Genomic DNA, 11665 nt, shown 5'->3' with positions numbered 1-11665 from the left:
TTCATGAAATGTTTCAGAATATTTCATATTATTCTTTACACAAAACAATAAACATTTTATTGTGGGTTTGTTTGGTGTACAGTATGGGCTCCGTGCAATGCTTGGAAATGTGAAGTGTGACCAAGGGTTTGTTATAATAATGGATTAATAATAGCCTTGACAATCATCACACGTAGCCTGAAGAAATATCACACGTAAAATTCTTATCACACAAAAGACAAAGGTGAAATAAAGTCTTAATTTACCTCCAACAAGTAAACTCTCTGATATCTTGCAACATCGATTTTTCTTTGCTTTGCTTTAGTGAGTCAGCCAATTATGGAAACAAAACATTTTAGATCCTGTATGCAAGTTCTAAAAGCCTCAGCAGGACAAACATGCATTATGGCAAAACAGATACAAAACACAGTTTTGAAAGATTTATTCTCATCACAAAATAAACCAAATAGTCATTATTAGGATCATTTTCCATTGTCTGGTCATTTGTGACAATGGTCATGTATACAATTTGTTTTAAAAATGATAAAACCGAATACCTAACCTTTTGACCAAAGCAGATATAATAATTTAAAAACCATTTGACTGTTACAATCATAGTAACCTTAGAAAAATGAATAAAAATATTTACACTTCACTTCAAACAGCCTGTGCACTGAACATAAAAGTTAGCACTTTAGAGCTTCCAGTTTTAAGCTGTAAACATAAATTATAAAAAGTCCTCTTAAAAACAGAAAACCATTTTTAAATCATGTGATGCATCACTACAAGTGCATTATGGATTAACCATATTTAAATGTTTACATTCATACAAGGAATATAATTAAGAATAAAAAAATCACATTAAAATCATATCTTTGGTGGATTGGGTGTGACTCTCACAGAGATCCTATGGCACATGGAGATTACAGTTAAAGCAAAGAATGACACTATACCAGCCTACCACCATATGGAATGAACAAAGACATGCCAAAAATATAGAGTGTGTTTGTTACTCTAATATATTACTGTGTTTTTAAGTCCTCACACTGTGATGCAAGAGTTCAAAGTATGTCACCGAAGACACTCCTTTGTAGATTCTTTGCACAGTTCCCAGTAAACAATGAAAACAACCTATCATCTTCATTTTCAAAGCAGAATTGTCAAATACCATGAACCAAAGAATGACCGGGTTTTCACACGGCTGATTTCCACCCTCTTTCTGGTAAAAAAAACCCCACCTTATACAAAGACCAGCAATCCTTCTTTTGTGCTCACTGGCGCATGAAGAGATTCATCAGTCCCGCCTGATGCAACTCCTGCCACAACCTCATCTCCATACGCATGTCATGATTGGCAAAGAAACGCACTGTTTTATAATATTTGTCATAGTAGTGGTCCGAGTATAACTTCCAGTCTGGAGTCATGAACCCGTAAGCATCGACCTGGTAACAACAAAACAATAAATCACTTTTCTTGGAAGTTAGCCAAAGTACATTTTACTGGCATCATGATTTATTGGAATTAATTGACCGCAAGATATCCAGTCAGGTGAGTTCTCTGGGCATTGTTTTCTTCACAGTTCATAAAAACCAGCTAACCTTTTGTCATTTTGTTTGTAAATAGAGGTAAACTTTAAGAAAGGTGTCATATTCTAAATTTGCACAATAAGTGAGGCAACATCGTTGAATTATCAATCAAATAGACTCATCTCACACAACAATAAAAACAAACAAACCTGATCACACGTATGAATAGCAGCCAGGAGCATGACTGCTCCTGTGGACGGTCTGTAAAATCTTTTGGCACCTGTTCTCAGAAGGCCTGAATGCAGAAACCTTGATGAACAAAAGAAAATAATTAAACCTAGATAACTGACTGCTGTAAAAACAAAGCGAAATAAAAGCTAAATGAAAGAGAACGTTTTTGCATGAAACGCAGTCATAAAGTCTAAACCAATCTGACATTATAACTACTACATGGCGCAGCTGATTGGTTCCTTCCTATATCAGCAGCCAATGAGCATGCTCCTCTACGTATAAAACTTGGCTAGTGATTCGGAAACCCTCCTCCTTCCCCAGCTCCATATGTATAGAGCTACAAGGTGATCATGCAAGCTATTTATTCAAATATGTTATATGGGCAGCAGCACACAGTCATAAAAAGTCATACACAAAAATCTTACCTGTTTCTAAGGTAACGAGTAAAATCTGGATGGTAAATTTTGAACTTTTCCACTGTTACATCTTCACCAAAGTATTTAGGGGGACTAAAAGAACATAAAAAATAATTGAATTCAGGCTACATGGTACAACACATCCAACACAATTCACATTAATGATTACGGATAAAAGCAGGACAAAAACCAATGAGCTGTGGGCAAATTATCTGTGGGTCTCAGAAAAAAGGTTTAATAATAATTACTTTTTGCTGCGCTCAGGGCCTTTTTCAATGACGGTATGTGTGGCAGCTGCTGTCATAAGAATGTAATCTCGGTTGTGATCTGGCAGAAAATATATCTTGTCTCCTGTTCGGAGAAAGAGTCAGTGAGACAGAATTAGGAACAAACAACCTCACCACTAAATAAACATTCTGTTGGAGAATTTGGGAAAACGTTTACTGTCTAACTGCTTACCTCAGATATTGGTGGTCCTCTGTAGCCCACTCCACGATAGCTTCGCATGGAGTTTCGCATGGTGTTTGTCGAGAATGTGTAAAAGGACGTTCTGGATCCCACGTCCTCCTCGAAGCCCTTCAGAACCGCACCATTCACCCTAAAAGTAAAACAGAGAAACGTTACACATTATACAATGCACATGACTTCACATTTGATCAATTTAGGTACGAGTCTAGATTATTATATAGACTACTAGAGTAGTCAAGTAAACTACATACGCCCTCTGTTGTCAAGTAAACTACAAAAACATTTGAAAAAATATCAATTTAAATAATTATTAAATGAACGCAAATGTAAATCAACTAAATGACACAATTTAAATGAAATATTTTTATTTGTAAATCTCAATGAATAATAAAATAAATTAAAATAAGTACCTCTTACGATTTATGTTCTCTATTTTAAATTTTCTAAATCCATAATACAGTACAAGAAGCCATAATACTTCCGCCACAGGTTATCATCTATCGAATATCTCTTTTCAACCTTTAGTAATAGTTTATCAGAATTGCAATTAAGTCTTTTTCAGATACTAGAACACCAATATCATTAATGTAAATTTAGCATTTTTTTTGTGGGTTACAAGATATCTCCCTACCTGAACACGTAGTCATGTTCGTCGATCTCCTTTCCTTTTTTCGATCCATTCAGTATTCCCCCATTTCCCACTGCCGCACAGCGGATACACGCTGATCTGTTTATTCTTTTCTCCCAGTCGTCAAACATTAACCGATTTGCTGTCGTGTTCATAATTCCTAGTGAGCTCTTCAACTCTGAGAATAACAATGGACACACAGATCAACTAAAACCCTCAGTTTCCAAATAACTGGACATCTTCTTATAGAACTAATGTTAAATATGTTGCATGTTACTGCAGTTCACTGTAGTACCACCAAAACACTTAAGAAGTACATGAACTTCATTAGTAGATAAATGGACTAAAAGGGATAGTTCACCCAAAATGTAAATTCTGTCCTCATTTATTTCCCCTCTGTTTATTCCTCTGTGGAACACGAAAGAAGATATTTTGAAAAATGTCTCGGTGGTTGTGTTCGCAGAGTGGAAGTCAATGGGGGTTCTATATTTGATTACCAACATTCTTTAAAATATCTTTTGGTTCTACAAAAAGTTTGGAATGACATTTACATTTATGTATTTGGCTGATGCTTTTATCCAAAGCGACTTGCATTTCATTATACTATACATTTGTTTCTGAGCATGTGCAATCCCTGGGATCGAACCCATGAACTTGGTGTTGCAAGCACAGGATGCCACACTGTTAAGAAGTTCTGTAGATATTACAGTATTACTGGCAGCAGTTTGCCAGTAATTTACGGTAGATTTACATTTATGTTATTTACTGGCAACAGTTTGTTCAAAGATAAATGATCATCAAATATTAACAAGTCTTTATCCTTACAGAAAATAACTATAAAATAAAACCCTTATGCAAAGCATTCTGGGAACCAAAACAAGAAAAAAAGCTGAAAAAGGTTTATGTGGATTTCTGGTTCCCAGAATGCTTTGCATAAGGGTTTTATTTTATAGTTTTTTTCATTTATCTTTGAACAAACGGTTGCCAGTAAATTAGATCAAAATAAATCTACAGTAAGCTACCGGCAACTAGCTGCATAACTACAGCAAAAATGTTTACAGTGCACGAATAACACGAGAATGAGTAAATTATTTTTAGTTCAACTTTGGGTGAACTATCATTCTAAAGTAAATTAAGTCAATAACTCAATGAACATAAATTATTGAATATTTGGCTCTTATTTGTTAAGTGTTGACTGAACTATTTATGTAAAGTGAACACTGAAGTATGATGTCAACCAAAAGCTTTTCTAAAACAAATTAGAACAAACACTCTTGGTTTTTCCATCGAAGTTCAGTCGAAAATTCCCACAACACATACCATCGAGTGTAACGCCTCCCCAGCCATGTGCTCCACCATAGCGACTCAGTCGTTCATACTCGTCTGGAGTTAAATGCTTAGCCCACTGCAGGACTGGAATGGTGTGTAGAAACATCTCAGAGAACTTGGTCTGAGGCACATGCTTTCTGATGTTGTTTGGACAGTCCTGCAATAAAATCAGACAATACAGTTTCTCATTTAATGAGGTTCATGCAGCATATTTCAGAAGAACTGAATATTGATATTGGAACATAAAATTGCTGATGGTGTGAAAGAAGAAACTAATCTCAACGTGCAGGTAAAGCAAATGCTATCAAACTTACACAACTCGTATAACTGGAAGGTTAAGAGATGTAATCACTACTCATTACATAAGCAATGCCATTTTTGCCAAAAATGTTTTTAACTAATAAAAGCCTGTGTAAGGCCATAATAAAACTACACCAGAAAACAATGAGACTTACTGTTTGTGAAGGAAATTCATCCACAAAATACTGCTCACCAAAGTCAAACTGTGGTGTCATTTTTGGTTTTAATATTTTAGTCTCATTTTTTGGTTCTGTCCTTTGTAATGTGTTGGTGTTTTGATCTGGAGTGACAGGCTTTGTTTTTTCTGTGTCTTCAGATTCATCTTGGTGATCAAGCTCCTGCTCTGCACTCTGATCCGGTTCTTTATTAATGTCCAGTTCATTCTCAGCAGATAGTTGATACTCCGAAGAGATGTTGGTGTCATTTCTGAGATTATAAAACCTTTGGGCAAAAGTGGCAGAACATAATAGAGGGTGACTAGCATGACACAGCAATATTATTTCAATTTATGACAGAAGTTTGGTTCAGTGCTGATAGATTGTAGGATTTGAATTTCTTAAAAGCAACCTGTTTGTGTGTGTTATTTTCATAGATGATGAAATTATGACTTGAGAGTACAGACCTACATTTTGTATTGTATTTAATTTCTTATTTCATTATCCTTTTATTCTTTATCATTATTTTGCTACATATTAATACATATTATAAGTTATATTATATTCTACAATCTGCTTGTATTGTCTTCACAAGTAGATATGAGTTTGCAGTAGTCTCACATAAGAAATACATGAACGTAATTTGTTGAATATTGGACTTCACCCAAAATTGAAATTTATTTCTCCTCATGTGGTTCAAAACCTGTTTATGACTATTTTATCTGTGGAAAACGAAAGAAGATATTTTGACAATGGTTGTGTTCATAGAGTGGGAGTCAATGGCGAAGATATCAAGTAGATATGAGTTGGTGGTAGTCTTGGTCTCAAGGTTCATAATAACGTCACAAGATAATGTTGCGAAACAGTTATTTTCCACTGTCTTGGTATAAAAAACACCTGCTCGATGTGTTGCTAGTCAGTCCGAGTTAAAAAATTTAGACAGAGATAGAAAAAACTCTTGACAGAGTTCTAGGCAGAGTGAGAATGGGCATCTGAACGAAACTATGATTTTCTCTCTCTAATAAACTTTGCTCATTGTATTATAACATCACTTTGTCTCCCACCTGCTGTTCATCCCCTCTGACATCCAAGTGTGCAGAATAGTTAGATCTATCGGTTTTGACGTATGAACAAGATGGAACGACACTACAGTATCAAAAATTGTATGATAATTTATAAGATCTTTCAATGCTATGAGGTTTTTACTGCACTTCTGAGCAGAACTGACACAATTCCTCTTTAGTCATGAACACCTCAGATGACAAAACATATTAATAACATGAGAGCTTCTGAATTTTATGTCAATATTCCATTGTGTGCCATATAACACTATAACAGAACTTTTATTGGCCATCCTGCTATATTAATACGTCAGCAAACATCATCAAAAAGACTACTGGAAGTTAATGTTTGTCTACAAATTCACAGTTTTCACAATAGACTTATTGCTCGAGACACAAAAGCATTTTTCAATCAATCTGAATAAAGATGTTAATAAAGTAGGCCTAAGTTTTTTAGTGACACTAATAAATAAAATGAATCATTCGGTTAAACAGTATTTTTGAATATATGTAAGGGATAATGTACAGGCAGACGGTTGTTATCGCAAGAATACAGTTTATTTCGCGATGACAGATCCAACTATGGATATGGCTTGCAGATCTTATTGTTCCAAAATTAGAGTCCCCGTCAGGAACTTATTACATCTGAAAATATCATCTCTGTTGTGAGTTAATACTTCAAAACAACCACGGGTAGATACAGAGATGAAGGAAAGAACAGAAGACAGGAGACGAAATGATGTTGAATTAAATGAAAGATGGTTTATTGAATAATCTCAGTTGTGCTTCAATGCTCAGGCTAGCTCTGTCCAACTTCATCTGACTAGACACAGATTCAATGGGTATTTTTAGCCACGCAAGTATCAAAACATTGTCTCGTGACGTTGTTATGAACCTTGAGATGGAGACCATCGGAGACTCATATCGGCATAGAAGACCATACAGCACCCCACAGAAGATAAAGCAGTGTGAAAAATAAGGACAAATGTAACAAATAATAAGAATAAATGTAAATAATAAAATGATCAAATAAATGAATGAATATATATGATTAATGAACTATATTAAATGCATAAAACTTAAATAATGTGATAAATTAAGTAAATGAAATAGAATAATACAATTAAATTAAAAACAAATGTATGTTACCTATCTACATGATAACAGACAGCTGTCTGTACATTTTGCTGCTTATTACAAAAACAATAACACTTGGTAAGCTGGATGTTGTAAATCATTTTGACACCCATAGTTAAATATTACACACAAATTTTATTTCATTTTGTAATATTTTTGACAGGTGCAGTATAATAGTATAATAAGTAAATCACTAAATGTGCCTATATATATAAACTTGCCACAAGGCTAAACTTATTTGAGCTAAAAATATTGTATTTAAATATTTATGTGTGTGCGTGTGTATATATATATATATATATATATATATATATATATATATATATCGGCAAATCTATTTATTTTTATTATACACACACACACACACGTATATATATATATACATAAATATTTAAATACAATATTTTTTGCTCAAATAAACTTGCCTTGTCGCAAGTAACCTGGTAGTACGAAGGATAATGTACATCCAGACGGTTGTTAAACCAGGTGTCATTTATTCTCATTTCCATGTCATTTCCTACGTTTCCGAAGTACATTATTCCAACATTTGAATGCATTTAAAGAACTGATCTGTAAAACATCATGTACTGACCATAATTATAATTCATGAAATGTTACCAAACACAAGATTTTTATAGCGTTATTACGACAAAACCTTAATTAAAGTAAGCGTTAGGTTATTACAAATAAAAATGTTATGCCGAATGTGTACCTTTTCCTGACCAGCAGGCTTTTCCATGCACGTCTGTGTTAAAATTAGAGCTTTGCCCTTTAAAAGCATCTGGGCTACATTTCGCATAACAGACTCCACTTTGAGCCCAATGATTCTGCACTTCTACAAGAGCTCACCCGTATCACTAATGCACTTTATTGGACTAAAGCCAAACCAGACTGATTCTATGCTTGCCCGAACTAAAAACACTAGAAGCAAAGCCATGAACGCTGAATCCTGTGACGTTTACAGTTTTTAATACTAGGTTAACATTACAAACAATAGAAAACTTGCCAGCCTGAGGAAGTTGGAAGTTAATGGTTAATCTCATTATGTACCAAAGGCTGTATTTCTTGCCTTTCCTACTAACGCACTACAATTTCAACGCTTCAAAACAATTTTGTGTAAATGAAAATATGAATGGTTAGGAATCAAAATTCAAATAAGAACTTTTTTTAACAAATCATCGGTCTGTCACTAGGTAAACATTAACAAAAAAATATCACAAATCATTTTCTAAGCGCATGACAAATGGCTGCATACTACAATGATTATCAGAGAATCTGCTCTCTAGAGACACCATGCAGAATATGCGCTTTCATAATGACAACGTAAGCAAAAACCGCCAACATTAGTCAAAAGAAAAACCTAAAGTTCTAGAAAACATTTAAGAGTGTTTTCACTCCTCATATATTTAATACGGTTGAAGCGCACGAGAGTTCGTTTTTCTTCTTGGTGCGGCTCGTTTGGGCAGGTGTGAATGCATCAATCGCATTTGAGTGCACAGCAAAAGCAGACCAAATAAGCATACCGAGGCCTCCTTAAAAAGTTGATCTCTGTATGCTTCAAACGAATCCTGGAGCGGTTTATTAGTGGTGTGAACGTGATCCTACCCCGAACAATCCCAAGTACCAAACCTTTTTGGACTAAACCAGCTGCTGTAGTCAGCTGCGCTGTTCATTATGGAATGATGAAAGTGTTGAAAGTGTTTGTCGATAATTTGCATGACAGCTCGCGGACAAACAAGCAGTTGTGCGGCGGTGCGGAGCCTCGTAGAAATTTGACCATATTACATCCCAACTTTTGACAACTCACAAGAACAGCGCAATATTTTTATTGTTTAGTAAACAACTCAGCGGAGTTTAATAGATCTGTGGAACAAAGCTGGGTTCAAGGTAAAGCAGTATATCCAGTTGTGTGATGTACAAGTTCCCCTGTTACGATGACCTCGATAATATACTTGGGACAAAACCGGACGTTGACCTGGTGGATGTTGTTGAGATCGTCGCTGCGATTCCCTTCTGTTCTACATTTCTTTGCCAGATCGCTGTACGCTAAATGTGTGTGTTTACCCTGTGTATGTTACAGCTGTTCTCCTAACTACCTAGTATTTTATATCTAGTCGCGGTTTTTAGCTTCAGTATAGCCATTGTTATTTTTTGCAGTTCTTCCCTAGCCTTAGCTAAGTCTAGCTTCCCCATGGTACCCTTCTTAGTTAGTTTTTGGCCACACTCTCCTCAGTACCCGTTGGTGTCACAGACTCGCTCACTCATCACCTCCAGACTTCACCCTCCAGACACATTATTTCCCCAGACGGGGTTGGACTTTTGATATTTGCACAGCGTGTGTTACCGGGTCGAGCGTTCTCCACTCCAGGACCTCTGTGTTTTGAGCTCTATCCTGTACGAAGGTGTCTGCTATTCGTCGGGTCAAGTCTCTCCCTGCAGATCTCTGGGCTACTGGCGGTGTCACTATTGACTGTCTTGTCTATCTACCGTGTTAATACATTTCTGTTTCTCCCTGCAATTGAGTCTGTTGTCTGGTATATCACGACTCATTTTGGTTCCTTTTAACTGGTTCGGCCCAAAGCAATCAGTGTGAAAAGGAACCAACACCACTGAAAAATGCTACAATGTATGCATTGGTCCAGAGCAATCCAAACTAAAGGGGATTCATAGTTCACACAAAGAAAATTCTTTCATCATATACACCCATATGTCATTCCAAACATGCACGACCTACTGTTGCCTACACAACATAAAGAAGAGAACACTGGCAACCAAACAACATTGCCATAACTTGACTTCCATTGTATAACAAATCCACTGCTTTGTTTTTTATATCATCTTTTGTGTCGTGTTCCACAGAAAGCGTCATATTCAATTTTGAATAATATGATCTGGTCCTTAAATTTGTGAATGTTTATTAATGTAAAAAAAAATATTGGAAGTTGGATAAAAATGTTGCATCTTACCTGATGTGTTTAAGGCTTGGGAAAGAAACTGTTTGCCATGGAGTTTGAATCTGCAAAGCGAAGCACACCATAAATATTGCCAACAATCCGATGCCCAGCAATGCAATGAACCACACCAGCAGTCTTCGAGGAAGTCGGGATTTCATTGTAACACTTTGCTTAGTCCCAAATTGCTGAGAATGGCCAAGAACACCCCGTCACCGTGTAAGGACATGGGAGTTCTTCTGGGAAACTGTTCGAGCACCGTTTCGATAATACTAAAAGTCCTTCTTAAATGGAAGAGGCAGGCAGAAGCTGTGAAGTACGTTTGTTTAAGCTCTGGTGTTCACTTCCCTAAAGGGTGAAGAAAAATTAATAATGGTTAGCAACTTTCCCCTGAGGAGTTTTGCTAGGTAACCAACATAATCCCCCCCAAGGAAAATATCCCCTGACCAAATCTCACATGCTGAAGAGTCCAAATACAACATTATTATGGTTTTTATACGAATAGATCTGTTTAGAATGTACTATTTAAAAATGTAAAGGCTTTAAAATTGTCTAGAGGCCGGGAAAGATTGTTTAGATGTATATTTACTTGATTCTGAAAAGTGTTCATGTGAAAACAATAAATAGATTGATAAAAATGTCTAAAGGCAAGGACTGACAGTCAGGCTTCTTGAATTGAGTAAAACTATCAATATAAAGGGAGCAAGTTAACAACTTGATGGATCGCATAGACGGCTACTCAGGAAGAACCTGAATAACAACATTTCGTAAGCCTACAGCTCTTAGAATGCTCTGACACATTTATAAGCAAAACGGTAATAACATGAATATCAACTAAAATGTTGACACAAATTCCCTCTTTCTGTCTGGCAAACAAAGCTTTCTTTATATGCACATTCCTGCTATTGTACCGTTGAATTTGCAACGACGAGAATAGCATTTGCTTGAATAAGTTCTTTCTAAGCTCAGGGCTTTTCAGAAACTTTTACTACACTTTCTGGAACTCAGAATAGACCATGAGTAATTTCTGAAGACAACTGAACAGTAAACCAAAGTCCTTTTTCTTTAAAAAAGCACTTGGACTGCTTAGTTTAAACTCCTAAAAAAAGTCTAAGGAAATAAAACAAACCAAAAAAGTATAACAAAAAGAAACACAAAAAGTCATAAAACAAAGTAACAACTGTTCAAGAACAACTTTGTCCCTAAACTCAATGAAAACTCCCACAATAGACGAACAGAAACAAAAAACATGTAAAGATGAACAAATATTTCTCGTACCTGAAGGGAAACTTCTGACAAGCGTTCGGAGTTGGATTTGAGCAACAGCGAGCTCATCTTAACACCTAAACTCTAACAGCTCCCTGAACACAGGAACTTGAGAGACCGCCCTATTGTAAGATGAATAACAGCTGCTAGAAATCGTCACTGCCCCTGTCCCCTCCCCCAAAGAAATAAAAGAGGAAGACAGAGAGAGGGAGAGAGAC

At 35.9% G+C, this 11665-nt stretch overlaps 1 protein-coding gene across 2 annotated transcripts; it reads right to left on the bottom strand.

The window, feature by feature from the left end:
* Positions 1-406: 406 nt before the first annotated feature.
* st6galnac (ST6 (alpha-N-acetyl-neuraminyl-2,3-beta-galactosyl-1,3)-N-acetylgalactosaminide alpha-2,6-sialyltransferase) lies at positions 407-11584 on the bottom strand. Of its 2 annotated transcripts, XM_056771326.1 has the most exons (10): positions 11460-11584; positions 10197-10529; positions 5033-5318; positions 4569-4734; positions 3252-3426; positions 2608-2750; positions 2401-2500; positions 2162-2245; positions 1715-1814; positions 407-1421 (listed from the first exon to the last, which is right to left on the bottom strand). In XM_056771326.1, exons 2-10 carry the CDS (start codon positions 10340-10342, stop codon positions 1251-1253), a joined length of 1371 nt encoding a protein of 456 aa, XP_056627304.1. In that variant the 5' UTR covers positions 10343-10529; positions 11460-11584; the 3' UTR covers positions 407-1250. The 2 variants fall into 2 exon arrangements, 1 of the variants encoding a protein (XP_056627304.1); XR_008909396.1 differs by lacking the exons at positions 407-1421; positions 1715-1814 and having other exon boundaries at positions 2160-2245; positions 2401-2503; positions 2612-2750.
* Positions 11585-11665: the final 81 nt, after the last annotated feature.

The sequence above is a fragment of the Triplophysa dalaica genome, chromosome 17 (assembly GCF_015846415.1).
Source record: "Triplophysa dalaica isolate WHDGS20190420 chromosome 17, ASM1584641v1, whole genome shotgun sequence".
NCBI classification, from domain to species: domain Eukaryota; kingdom Metazoa; phylum Chordata; class Actinopteri; order Cypriniformes; family Nemacheilidae; genus Triplophysa; species Triplophysa dalaica.
This window is presented reverse-complemented; position numbering and strand designations above follow the sequence as displayed.

Excerpts from the sequence above, each read along its gene's own strand:
- st6galnac (XM_056771326.1), bottom strand. The coding sequence starts at position 10,342 with ATGAAATCCCGACTTCCTCGAAGACTGCTGGTGTGGTTCATTGCATTG. Across the intron at positions 4,735-5,032 it reads ATGAATTTCCTTCACAAACA|GACTGTCCAAACAACATCAG; the intron begins GTAAGTCTCATT and ends ATTTTATTGCAG. Across the intron at positions 2,501-2,607 it reads ACCACCAATATCTGAGGTAA|ACAAGATATATTTTCTGCCA; the intron begins GCAGTTAGACAG and ends TCCGAACAGGAG.